Here is a 12,940-nt window from a genome sequence, read left to right on the forward strand (position 1 = left end):
GTTTTGCTGCTGTTTTGTCACAGCACATGATGTCACACAGAGCGTGACTCAGCAGGACCCACCACGAGGAGGGAAATCCCCTCTGGCTTTTGGGCTCTTCTATTTGCCAACTGGATGACAGTTCATGCAGAGGGAAACTTAGATTTCTGGTTTAAATCTCACGCATCTCCTGATACTCATAAATGTATCAATTTATCTGGAGACACAACTAGCTTGAAAAGGCCCAACAATTTGAGGAGAGCCCACCAGGCAGTGACAAAGAAGGGAACAAGGAAAAGGTCCTGTCTGGGACCACAGCAACAACATGCCTAAGGAAAGAAAGTGCTGGGGCTGGGTCCCAAAAGACAAGTCTCTGGATCTATACATGAGACAACAGCAGGCATTGGGGTCCTCAGAAACAGGACACAAGATGGACATGCTGGGACCAGCTTGGGAAGGCAGACAGGACACAGGCAGTGTCCTGTGCTGCACACCCTGCTACCACCCGTCCTACTTCTCATTTGAGGGAGACGAAAAAAGAATCCAATGAGGTCAAGTCAGCAACTTTGACATCATTTTCAGAAATAAGGACACGCACAGCAAAGGGGCAAAAGGGAAGGTGGGTGCAATGCACCTTTGCTGCACACCCAAAGCTCTTGGTATCTCGTGCTGTGAAAGCTGGTGAGTCATTCCCTGCACGGCATCATGCTTCAACCTGAACCTGCTAACCTGTTTAAGCTTCAACTCATGGCTTCCTGGTGGAATATTTGCCATGTCATATGTAGATATTGAAATTCTGAGAAAACTTTTTAAGTTAAAAAGGGCAAGCCTTGCCACTGTAAATACTGTTTTCCAGAGAAGTGTCCATGAAGTGTCTATACAGAAGGCCAAGTGTTTTAATATAAATACTTTAGGTCAAGAAAGAAACTACCTCCCTATTGTGGAAATTAAAACTTACCTTTTCTCAATTTCAGATGATAAATCATCCTAACTTTCTCCTAATCATCCTAAATTTCTCCTAACTTTTATTATCCTAAACCAAGAAATATGTCACTAAGAGTCAGAGTGGTCAGGCCCTTGGGTGAGAGGAAATTAACACCACTGAGGAACCTAATAATCATTGATCCATCTTTATTTAATTACACTTGGATGGCACAGACAGGGTCTTCTGCCAGCTGGACTCTCCTGTGGCCAGATTAAGAGGCCTGTCAACTGCATCTGATCTGCTGAAAAATACTGCTGCCAACTAACTTGGAAAGCCCCCAGAACGTCCTCCTTAATGTCAGTTGTGGTTGTACTAGTATCTTTATTTTTAGCCCCCCTTTCCAAAACACTGGGTTTAGGGAAGAAGAGTAGCTGAGAGTCATTTATTCCTGTCACACCGAGCATGCAAACCCCTCCAGTGGGTACTGCCACCCGGCACGTGGCTCCCCACCTCTGTCACCGGGCTGGCCTGGCCCTGCTCGCCCTGATGCAGAAGATGAAGGTGACAAGGAGGACCAGGACAGCGAAGTGCTGTGACAGCGCCTGCCCTGGCGACGGGAGCAGCGCCGCCGGGGCTGCCCCGTGGTGCACAGCGGACCCGCGGTCCTGCTTCCCCACCCGCGGGGCTCGGAGGCCATGTGCCCCCCCAGAAGGAGCCGAAGCTACACCCGCCCCACAGGCACCGCTGCTGCTTCAGTGACCAGCACAGCCCTGCACCCCCAGAGCCCCGCGCTCCCTCCCCGCCCGCAGCTCGGGCTGCAAACCCGGGCACAGGGGGGTGGGCAGGGCGGGGGCGCCAACCGCGGGCGTTTGCAGATGTATTCACAGGATTCACAGATTTATTTATTTATTTTCCCAGCTGCAGGAAAAACGAGCTTTTACCCATTTTCCAGGGGTAAAACGGAAACGGGACCGGGCCGGACGGGACCCACCGGGGGCGGGGCCTGTGTCCAGGGGGCGGGGCCTGTGTCCAGGGGGCGGGGCCTAAAGCCCCTGCGCGGAGCCTGGACCCGTGGCCTGGGGGCGGGGCCTGCTGCCGGGGGGGCGTGGCCTGCCCCGGGGGGCGTGGCCCAGCCGCATCGCTATAAGCGGGCAGCGCCCGGTCCGCCCGCCGCCTGCCCCCCGCTCCCGGCCGGCCCCCCAGCAATTCCTGCTGCGCCACAGCCACAGCCATGGCGGCGCTGACGGTGAAAGCCTACCTGCTGGGCAAGGAGGAGGCGACCCGCGAGATCCGCCGCTTCTCCCTGCCGCCGCCCGCCCGTTACCAGGCCATCCATGACCGCGTCGCCGAGCTCTTCCAGGGGTTGCTGCGGGCCGGGCCGCCGCCCGCCTTCCGCATGCACTACAAGGGTGAGCGGGGGCCGGGGGGCTCCTCCGGGGGTTAGGCCCCCGAGATGGGTGCGGCGGGGCCGTGGGGAGGCAGGCCTCCGGGCTGCCCGGGGGGTCCCCGCTGCCCCCGGTGAGCCCTGACCGGGCACTTCATCCTGTGCTTTACCCTCTCCAGATGAAGACGGGGACCTCATTGCTTTTTCCACCGACGAGGAGCTGGAGATGGCGATGCCTTTCGTGCAGGACGGCGTCTTCCGTGTTTACATCAAAGGTGGGGTCGCACAGCTCCGAAGGGCGGTAGCGGGTCCCCGGCTCTGCCCCGCGTGCTCACCTGCAGGCCTCCGCAAGCGGGGGAAACAAGCCCCGGCCCTTCCCTGTGTCCTCAGGAGCCTGGTGCAGCCCTTGGGGGGGAGGTTAAATAAAGGGCAGGGTGATACGCCAGAATACGAATCCTCCCGGAGGTGGTGTAAACATCACAAGTTTCCTCCCAGCGCTGTCATCTCGGCTGGCCCGAGGCACTGTTGCCCTCTTGGCTCCCTGGAAGTGTGAGATTAGCAGTGGTGTATCTTCGATATTCACAAATGTGTCAGGAAGCTTTAGTTTTACCCTCTTTTTCAGCACATTGTTGCTGCCTGGTCCCTTCTGTTCACGTAGATACCTGCAGAGCTTTATCTGCAGTCAGTCTTAACGAGTCACCACCAGTGCTGTTGTCCCTGTGCTTATCTGTTACGCCTCTTGGCATTTCTTCCCAACTCCCTCTCCAGAAACATCTTGTTCTTGCAGTGCTTAGGAAGGTAGGATGAGAAGCCAAGTGGGGTGGTGCAGCACTACTCCAAAATAAACACGCCCAGAGACTGTTAAGGCTAAGGCATGCTGAGTATGAGGAGCAGGTACCTTTGCAAAACCCCTTCACACTTGGTTTTAAGTTCTCTTGCATGTCCCCAGCTTGTGTCTGGCAGCCAGTGTAAAAATAAACTGACCTAGTAAGTTAATACTGCTCCGACTGGGGCAGTTTGTGCTTCCCTCTGCCCGATTTCCAACCTTGAAATAGCAACCCTGTTCCTGCTGCAAAGTTCCCGTTCCTTTCCCTAACAGAGAAGAAGGAGTGCCGGCGGGAGCACCGCGCGCCGTGCAGCCAGGAGCCCCCCCGGGACATGGTGCACCCCAACGTGATCTGCGACGGCTGCGAGGGGCCCGTGGTGGGGGCCAGGTTCAAGTGCACCGTCTGCCCAGACTACGACCTGTGCAGTGCCTGTGAGGGGAAGGGCATCCACAAGGAGCACAACATGGTGATGTTTCAGAGTCCACTGCTGAATCCTTTCGAGGTGAGCGAAATCTGTGGAGGGGAACTAACGAATAGGATATTCCTCCAATTCCAGTCAGAAGCTGCAGTTGCTCAGGCTCTGGCTGTAACAGTCACATGAACATTACCCTCTACAGTGGCTTCCCCGGGGGCGCTGGCTCCGTAAGATGCGGCACGGTGTTCCACCCTTCCCGTGGATGCACTGCTGGGGGTATCCTGGCCCTGCAGCTCCATGCCAAAACTCCGAACAAGCCCAAACCAGTGCTGCAGCCTCCAGTCCACCCAGTGCAGAAGGTAAGAAGGGATGCTCTGGTAAACAAGGTGGTGGTGGAGGAGGCAGAGTAGCTGGGGTTCTGCAGCATGGGATGGAATCTGGATGGAAAAAGAAACATAGGAACTAACCTAATTTGCCTGAAATGTAATTGGCACCTTTCAGCACAGAGTGGGATCAGTTTAAACCATGCTTGGGCCTGTGCAATAGATGAGGATACAGAGACTTATCTGGAACCAAACCAAGCCAAGCTGTTAGGTCAAGCATGTCACTCCACATCCGCCTTTCAGCATGGCTAATGAGCCTTAACAATGCTAATGCCACTGGTTTTCTGTTCCAGAGGTAGCTCAGAGTTAGTTTTTGTCTCTATCCTGCCTTTGTTGTGCAGTGTGAGTGACAGCAAACAGGCACCAAGATCTCATGGTGCTCTTTCCCTCTGAGCTTCTGTGTGTGGTAACAGAAGTTGTTTTTCTAGAAGCTTCTACTAACAGCCAGCCTCAGGACCCCAATGTCACCTTCTTAAAGAATGTTGGGGAGAGTGTTGCTGCTTTTCTGAGCCCTTTGGGTAAGTGATTTACCATTTGTTATCCTAATCCCTGAGACTGGCTTAAAGGTCCTTTTAACAGGAGCAGCAGCATCAGCTGTTGAGACTGATACCACAACCACCTCATGCTAATGTGGTTTGGAGGCTGCATAGTACTAGTTTACTCCTGGTACTAACAAAGGAAGGCTCACAACAGCCACTCAGTACCTTTTTCAGAGCCTTCCTTTGGAAGGAAATGAGGGAAGATTTCATGAACATATTAACTGCTATAGCACTGATTTTAAGTCAGCAGTGACTCAGGATTTTGCCTGGCTAATGTGAACATTGATAACTCCTGCCCTGGCCTTCTAAACATTGGCCTTTCCTGCCTGGAGGAAGATTATTATTTGGTGCTTAACTCTTCTTTGTTTAAAGAAGACTTTGCATTTTAATTCCTAGATGTCACATGGCAAACTAGCATTACAGAAATACTACAGCATTTAGATCCATGTTTTTTTAGGACTGAGCTTTGGAAAAAATTTCAAGAGTTTCTTTATCTTGAATGCATTTCTAGGTATTGATGTTGATATTGATGTGGAGCATGGGGGACAGAGAAGCAAAGTGACTCCTACTTCTCCCAACCAAGAGAAGAACAGTGCTGAGTCAAGCAGCAGTACTGCTAACCAGAATGTTCAGACCAAACCAGGCTGCAATAACTCAGATTCTGCTACAGAAGTAAATGTTGTTGCAGAGCAGATACAAGACATGGTGATAGATCCTGTGTCCACACCAATGGAAGACGCCAGCTTCCACTCCCAGGTACAAGAACTATGACACTAATATGCTTGCTGAGGCTTTACTAGAAAGGAAGATAATTAGCATGCGTTGTGGGGTTGAATATTAAGATGTCAGCAGATAAAGTGATACACAGCACTGTTGCTGTACAGGTTTACAGCAAAGGTGGTGGGTCTTCTTGTGGATGTAACTTCATATTAAAGGCAGGTAGTGGAAGCATCTATCCTACCTGGAAAGCACTGCAGCACCTGGATCTCTTAATCTTCCTGTTTCAGGAACACTGTGAGTCCAGCAGCTCGTCAGGGGGTGAGGAGGACTGGACCCACTTATCTTCCAAGGAAGTGGATCCTTCCACAGGTGAACTTCAATCTCTGCAGATGCCAGAGACAGATGGTCCCAGCTCCCTGGATTCATCTCAAGATCCTCCCCAGCCAGGACCTACAGGACTGCGAGAAGCTGCACTCTACCCACATCTCCCACCAGGTATGAAAATGTCTGCAGGTTTCATAACTGACAAGTAATTTCACTCTGGAACTGCCACTGTGCTTAACATAGAAGACCTGATTTTAAAGATGGTAGAAACCAAGGTCACATAAGTTGCAGCTAAACTGGTTCATAAACTTTGTCAGCAGATATGGCAGCTCCTATACCCTGTTAGAGGTGGTCAGGTTCTCCTGAATATGGGCAGCTAAGTGTTAACAAGACTTCTGACTTCAGAATAACATGCCATTCAAACACTATCACAAAAGGTGGCATCCTGAATCATGTCCTTGCTCTGGCCCCTCTTCAAGAGAGCCCTTCAGTGCAGGATGCAGGCTAATGCATCCTATGACATTAAGACTATTATTCTGATGGCCAGGCCACATAACTGAGACCAATAGCACAGAGTCCTTCAGCAGGGCCAGCTGAGTCTGGCTCAGTTTTCTTAGCTGGTTATGTATCTCACCTCAAACACCTGCCCTTCTGGGAAACAAAGGAGAACATGTTTTGTAGTGTTTAACCAGTTAGGCTAGATTCATGAGGATTAGTGCCAGCCAACCTACTGTGTGGTATTAAGGGCTTGGCTGCCTTGCCAATGATGTGAAAGATTTCAGCTTCATTCTTCTCTTAACAGAAGCAGACCCTCGCCTCATTGAATCTCTGTCCCAGATGCTCTCCATGGGCTTCTCTGACGAGGGTGGATGGCTCACTCGACTCCTGCAGACAAAGAACTGCGACATCGGGGCAGCACTGGATGCCATCCAGTATTCCAAGCAGCCCCCTCACTTGTAGTCTGGGTAACAAAACCCACTTTCCTTCTCACTGAAAGCAAACAATGCAGTACGACTTGCTCAGCGGTTCATCTTTCTTCCTGCTAAGGGTTTGTCTCATGTTCCTACGTGCTTGTAGAATGGAGGAAAAATAAATGCTCCCTGTGATGAGTCTGTGTGAGTGTTTTAAGTGTCCTAGCTGGAGTTCTTGGCTCAGTCCTTCCACTTAACTAAGAGCATGGGAGCTCATCAGGCTGCTCCCTGTCCAAGGGCCTGCCTTTTTGCACATACCTTGGGGTACACCCTTAAGGCTACATTTCTGAAGTGAATAAAAATGCTTGGCTGGTTCTGAAGCCTGCTCTGCAGCTCTAGAAGAAAGGGTTGCTACAGGAGATCTAAACAAAGAGGTAGTAGCACAGGGGAAAAGAGTTGTAGTTGGTAAGGGGGAATCACAGAAATCAATTGTGCTGGCTAGATTCCTAGGGAGCTTTCTCCTCCCACACTGACCTACTTCCATTCTTGTTCCTAGCTGATGAGGTTGCTAGACAACACCATGTAACCTTGGTACTTGCCCACTGCAAGAGTCTTTCCCAGACACAGCCATAGAGCAAGGAAACAGCTTTAATACTGGAGTTCTGTAAGGCTCAGAGTAAAGACAGCTTAAGGTCAAACTCTTGCCTCAGCACTTAACATTCAAAATAGGGACAAACAAGAAATCAAGGCCAAAGATGCCTGAACTCAGAGATCATCATCAAACTCATCACCTGTGCAGAAGAGGTGTTCACAAGAAACACTGCTTGGCTCTGGGCCAGTGTTACTGATAACAAGGGTGCTTGATCTCCTCATGCTGTCAGAACAGACACCAGATCTTGCCCTTACCCACTGGCTTTGAGGGTCTTTGCACAACACCTCCTCAGCTGAGCTGGGCAGTTTGGAAGCAGGCTGCTCAGTGCTAGCAACACACTTCTTGAACTCAAAACCTGTACCTTGAGGTAGAGTTCTTCCAGCCTGTGCTGAACATCTGGCCATACCAGCACCTGCTGCAGTGGTGCTGTGTAGCCCCAACCTTCCACTGCCCTCCTGTGGTGATGAGATGACCCTGGCACCATTTTTGCTGTAGTCAGAACTCGCAAGGAATTTTTCCCACTTGGAAGGTTTGGTACAAGTGGTTGGGGTCTGTGCATTCTCCTCAGGCACTACAGACTCACAGGCAGCAGGAACCACACTGTCTGCAGAAACAGCACCTTCTCCATCTTGATTAGTTGCTGCTACCAAACATTTCCTGCGCTGTAAGAAAGAGAGCTTGTTTATAAACCCAGCACACAAAGCCAAGCTGCACTGGAGCAGGCAAAGGAAAAAGCACCTGGGTCCTTCAAATGCACCCAAATTCTCACCAGCCCCCTAGGGCAGAGCTGAGGCAGGTGTGCTAGGTGGGCTCATGAGCCCTGGGCTAGGAAGCCTCAGGCCAACTTCAGTGGCAGGGCAGGTGATGGCAGGGACCTCAACAACTGCCACCCGCAGAGCTGTCTCTGCTCAGCAAGGCACAGCAGCAGAGTGCCTTGCTGATGGGGGAACCCCCACCAACCTCTCACTGACACGTGGTGATGGTTTTGCTTGAGTGAAACTTTTCAGAAAGTCCTGACACAATTTCCTTCTCCTCAGCAGTCATTATAATAGAAGAGCAGAGGAAGACTCACAAAAATTCAAAATCATGATGACACAGAAGAGGTCAAGAGAACACTGCTTTGTTTTACTGGCAGAAAGCATCTTCTACAACTAAAATACTTCAGAAGTTTTTACCTTTTTGGCTTGGTAGCCAAGCTGAAAAACTTGGTTTTCCTCTGCATGCTCTTGAATATCACTGGAGAGAAACATCTGGTGTTTCCTGGTCAAGAAAACCAGTCATGAAGAGCACAGATCAGCTCCACTGTGAGGTTTTTTTTCACAAAAGAGCAGAAATGTTCATAAAAAGCCTGGGTCTAGCAATAAGAGACATTTTACCCCCAAGCCCTGCCTAGCCCAGGTCACACATTGCAACCTGTACTTTGTTAGCTATCAGACTAGCTAACAGAGCTCCTTTCTGTTATCAGAAAGGAGCTCCCTCCCACATCTCCAAACCACACCTCACCACTCAAGGGCAGGAATTACAAAAAGAGTTTGTTCTGTACCTTTGTTCTTCCACAGTATTCTTCCCTTGGGAACAGAACTGTTGCCTTTCTGTACCTGCCTTCTCCTCCCCATCTTCCTGATCTTCACTGTCCTTGTCCAGGTATTTACTCCAGCGACTGACTCCTGGCCTTCCCTCCTACAGCAGCAAAACACATGGTTCTCATTTCTGGTGTTATCATCTCTGTGCTGAATGCCTCACACCACAAGGCAGTTTAGGCCACATTCCTATATCACAGAATCACAGAATGTCAGGGGTTGGAAGGGACCTCTGAAGATCATTGAGTCCATTCCTCCTGCCAGAGCAGGACTAAAAACTAGGGCAGATCAGTCAGAAAGGCATCCAGACAGGTCTTCTCCAGAGAAGGAGACTCCACAACCCCTCTGGGCAGCCTGTCCCAGGGCTCTGTCACCTCACAGTAAAGAAGTTCTTCCTCATGTTGAGGTGGAATTTCCTGTGCTCTAGTTTGAATCCATTGCCTCATGTCCCTTCACAGGGCACAAGTGGAAAGAAGTATCATGTTCCCAGGTTCAGTGTCCTGGAGGGGCAGAGAGATTCCATGCACACCTCATTCCCTGCTGGAGCCTCCCTGGTGAGACATTCCCTTTCAGCTGTCTGAGCCCACATGCAGTGATCACTGATGTCACTTTGGTTCACCCAGGGGTCAGCGTGGGCTGGTATTTACCTCAGCTTTGTAGGTATCTTACCTGCTGGACTGAACTGTCTTCATGTTGTGCTGTTGTATTTTTAATCTCATTTATTGATTCTTCTACACACCTAAAAGAGATGGTTAAACTTGAGTTTCTAGAACACACTTTTGTGATTTGCAGTTTTCAAATCACTTAGTCATAGCACCAGGGACTGGAGAGAAAGCAGGGACAGGAACAGTGGGTAGGCAGCACATCAGAAAAAGAGGGATCTATAGAAAAGTAGATACTAAATGAAGGATTTTGCAGGATATATTGCCTAAATACTTGGAATAATCTAGTTAGAGGTAGTCCTTCTTTCTATACAAACAGAGTAGCAAGTTTGATCTAAAGCTCCTAATAACCAAATGATAAATTCTAATTGATCATAACTAGGCATATAACTGCATGTTTTTTGGGACAACAGCTGAAACCTACTAATTATATCCCAAGCAACCAAGGAAAAAGGGAAGTCATTTCACAATGTTTTGAATTTCATAATGCTCTTGGATTCAAAATAGCAACCCTTTTTCATAAATTAAACAAACAGTGAGTTTTCTTCCCAGCACTTAACCCTGAAGCACTGCACACACACAACTGAGTTATCTAACCAGCTTTGACTGATTTCTGAAAATAACCTTGAGTAAAAAGGAAGCTGGACCAGTTCCAGAGCAGCTCAAGAAGGGGCGATTTGTGGACAGATTTGGGAACGAAATAAACAGGAAAGCATACTAAGATTTTCCAGCTGAGCAGAATTTACACTCAAATGCACCAATCAAGACTTTTAATCAATAGCAGCAGCAATTACTCAATAGATTGACAGTGTGAAACCCGAGTGCCAATGGTAGCAACAGCTCAGGGTGGAGGATGTCTCCACTCTGAGGATACACCTCTGTGCTGCTTGTCAGTCTGTAAGATGGACACCTCTGCAGACAGCCCATAAAAAAAAACCCCAAAACAACAAAATCAAACCCTATTGCATGTATTTTTAATAGGTCAAAGCCTGGGCAACACACAGTGTTGATCAACTATGCTTATCTGAAAAAAACCCTCCTTGACAAAAGAAACCTTCCAGGACACTAAACCAAACAAACAGCTTGTTCCCAGAAGGGGACAACAAACCTGCCACCTGCCATGGCTTTACAACAGGACAGAAAACCCTCCTGTGAGCTCAGTTTAGGTCACAGGCACTTAACGTGTAAAGACGCACATCAACTGTAGGTCATCAAAAGAAGTAACAGATAAACACCCTACCGAGATCTCCAACCAATTGCTTCCTCTGCCACACCCTGCAGTAAGTTTAACTTCTGAACGTGGTGCCTACATTCCAGGCCAGACCCTTGGCCGTAAACCTGCAAAAAAAAAAATCAATAAAAACACGGCTTAGGGAGCAGCCAGAAAGAAACAGCACAAGGTGGGGCTGCACCCCGGGTAACACTGAGGTGCTAACTGCACCTAGGGCTGAGAGCGGGATATCCTGAGCAGGGCTAACTGCCACACTGCCTCCCCACTGCTACCCTGCAGGGCTCTCCACCACCGCGCTGGGCGGCCTCCCCCTCGGCCCAACCCAGCCCGGCCCTCACCTTCTGCACCGCCTGCCGCTGGCCACAGACGCTGCAGCTCCACTTCCGGCTCCGCTTGGCCTAGGAGGGCACAGAAGGGGTGAGCCCGGGCCCGCAGCCCGCTCCCCGGCGCGGGGCGGCCCCGCACCCACCTGCTGCACCTGGAAGAGGCGGCAGGAGCAGCAGCGCAGCGCCCAGCACGGCGCCGCCATCCCGCCCTCGCCATGGCAACGCGCGCCTTCCGGCCACGTGACCGCGCCGCTACCACCGAGCCCGCCGCTCTGCCCCGCGGTCCGCCGAGACCCCCGCCCGAGTCCGCCGGGAGCCCCCGGCCCGGCCTGCCTCGCCCCCTCCTCCCGGTAACGGATCGTTACCCACCCACAGGGGCAAATCACGGCAGCCAGGGCACCAGGCTGGGTCACGAGCAGCCTCTGGGGCTCTCTCGAAAGAGTCAAGGGCCCGGCCTGAAGGCAGCGCCGGGAACGGATGGGACGGGAACGGGAGAGGGGGCTCGGGTGGTCCTTCGTATCCAACAATAACCCGCCTTCAGGGGGAAAACACTGCGTGGTTGCAGCTGCAGAACCAACAGCCGCGTCTGCACCTGCCTGAAGCTGCGTCAGGCTGTGTAAAGTAAATACACAGAACAGTAATGAAAGGGGAAAAAAAGAGAAAAGGAGGAAGAGGGAAAAAAGAAGAAAAAAGGTAGGAAAAGAAAAGAAAGAAGGAAATAAAAAGTCAGGCAGACTCCAGTCACGCTATGTCTGCTTTTTTAGATAATCACCAGAATCAAAGAACAAACAATATTCCATGAGCTCAGAGAAATAAAAGGCAGTCAGGACAGCCTGTAGGATTCTGGCTCCTTTATTGAGTACGTGACAGGTAAGACAGACAGACTGTAAAATCACATGTATTATTTGTACTTTAAAAAAATTACAATAAATTACTGAATAATTAGTAAAAGCAATATTTACTAATGGCTGCTCTCCAGTGACACAGGCCAGAGGAGGCAGAGAAATCAGAAACATGGACCAGCTAGGAACAGATACAGAGAATGTCAAAGGGAGGAATTAACACTGAGCAGCACACCAAGTAGTGTTAAATGGGAACATCCAACCCACGTGTGTCCTTCCCATCCTTCACACCCCCAGTGCCAGTCAAAAGCTGCCCCCAGCCCTCCAGTGCAGGGTCTGCTCTGGCCCAGCAGCCACGTCTCTTGCTCCAGCCCTCAAGGCAGGTGCCAACGTGCTGAGATGAATTTATCTGCAGGAACAGCAGGAACTCTCCTTCCTCTACCACCAGAAGGATAACTCTTAGTTTCTCCTGCTCTGAATTGACTTAAAAGAGCAGTTGCTCAGTCTCCCCGTTGGTCTCTCTCATTGGAAAGAGGTCCATTGAGGTGTCCCACAATGGGCTGATGGAAGAGGGACACACTGCCTCAAATTCTTCCTCTTTAGGTATAAACGCCCTTTGATGTGCAGCAGTTTCTAAGGGTACATCCACTGCTAGACTCTTTGTACAGGAGATGGTCAGAAAGGACACACTGAGCAGCTGCAGGTGGCACAACACTCCTCCTGCACATGGTCCTGCCTCAAGTCTTTGCCAGGGCTGACGGGTCAGAGTATTCTCAGGGGTCCTCCTAACAACTGGACCCATCACTAGGCTGGTAAAAATGGAAAATCAGTAAGTCACAATTACAGAAACTTTTCTGTACTGACAGGGAAAGTTCAGCAGACCAGTGTGTCACTGCCCCGTGATGCTGATTCACTGACTTCTAATTTAAGAACATACACATTTTAACTGTCACCAGCCCCTAGACTGATTCACTATCACCTCTGCACTGAAGTCAAGGAGCTTGTAGCTTCCCAAACTAAAACCAGTGGCTTTCAAAGAATTAGAAAAGCAAATGCTAGAAAACCAGGTTGGTCTGAAAACTCCTGAATGTTGAAGGAGAAAGAAAGTGATCACACACACTATGAAAATGCAAAATCTCATCTGGAAGAAACCTGCAGATCCGTGATTAGACCTTGGGATGCTGGGAGCAGTGGGGCACATCTGCATGACAGCTGCTGAGTCACAGAACAGCACTGAAGA

General features: G+C 50.2%; 2 protein-coding genes across 5 annotated transcripts; one reads left to right on the forward strand and one right to left on the reverse strand.

Annotated features, from left to right (window-relative positions):
• The first annotated feature begins 2,064 nt into the window (after positions 1-2,064).
• SQSTM1 (sequestosome 1) lies at positions 2,065-6,605 on the forward strand. Of its 3 annotated transcripts, none has more exons than XM_051630948.1 (8): positions 2,065-2,313; positions 2,468-2,563; positions 3,388-3,617; positions 3,733-3,889; positions 4,342-4,431; positions 4,964-5,208; positions 5,460-5,667; positions 6,299-6,605. In XM_051630948.1, the coding sequence occupies exons 1-8, from the start codon at positions 2,136-2,138 to the stop codon at positions 6,454-6,456; spliced, it is 1,362 nt and encodes a 453-aa protein (XP_051486908.1). In that variant the 5' UTR covers positions 2,065-2,135; the 3' UTR covers positions 6,457-6,605. The 3 variants fall into 3 exon arrangements, with proteins under 3 accessions (XP_051486908.1, XP_051486909.1, XP_051486911.1); XM_051630949.1 differs by having other exon boundaries at positions 4,345-4,431; XM_051630951.1 differs by lacking the exon at positions 4,342-4,431.
• A 432-nt stretch (positions 6,606-7,037) lies between these two features.
• Positions 7,038-11,065, reverse strand: MRNIP (MRN complex interacting protein). Of its 2 annotated transcripts, none has more exons than XM_051630952.1 (7): positions 11,002-11,065; positions 10,871-10,930; positions 10,542-10,639; positions 9,309-9,378; positions 8,603-8,739; positions 8,235-8,319; positions 7,038-7,721 (listed from the first exon to the last, which is right to left on the reverse strand). In XM_051630952.1, the coding sequence occupies exons 1-7, from the start codon at positions 11,059-11,061 to the stop codon at positions 7,173-7,175; spliced, it is 1,059 nt and encodes a 352-aa protein (XP_051486912.1). In that variant the 5' UTR covers positions 11,062-11,065; the 3' UTR covers positions 7,038-7,172. The 2 variants fall into 2 exon arrangements, with proteins under 2 accessions (XP_051486912.1, XP_051486913.1); XM_051630953.1 differs by having other exon boundaries at positions 11,011-11,062.
• Between the last annotated feature and the right edge of the window lie 1,875 nt (positions 11,066-12,940).

The sequence above is a fragment of the Apus apus genome, chromosome 13 (genome assembly GCF_020740795.1).
Source record: "Apus apus isolate bApuApu2 chromosome 13, bApuApu2.pri.cur, whole genome shotgun sequence".
Classification (NCBI taxonomy): Eukaryota; Metazoa; Chordata; class Aves; order Apodiformes; family Apodidae; genus Apus; species Apus apus.

Bases quoted from the DNA above. Each gene is read 5' to 3' on its own strand.
- SQSTM1 (XM_051630948.1), top strand. From the start codon at position 2,136: ATGGCGGCGCTGACGGTGAAAGCCTACCTGCTGGGCAAGGAGGAGGCG. The intron at 2,314-2,467 runs GTGAGCGGGGGC...TACCCTCTCCAG, and splicing joins CTTCCGCATGCACTACAAGG to ATGAAGACGGGGACCTCATT. The intron at 4,432-4,963 runs GTAAGTGATTTA...ATGCATTTCTAG, and splicing joins TGCTTTTCTGAGCCCTTTGG to GTATTGATGTTGATATTGAT.
- MRNIP (XM_051630952.1), bottom strand. From the start codon at position 11,061: ATGGCGGCGCCGTGCTGGGCGCTGCGCTGCTGCTCCTGCCGCCTCTTC. The intron at 10,931-11,001 runs GTGGGTGCGGGG...GTGCCCTCCTAG, and splicing joins GCCTCTTCCAGGTGCAGCAG to GCCAAGCGGAGCCGGAAGTG. The intron at 8,320-8,602 runs GTACAGAACAAA...TTTCTTGACCAG, and splicing joins AATACTGTGGAAGAACAAAG to GAAACACCAGATGTTTCTCT.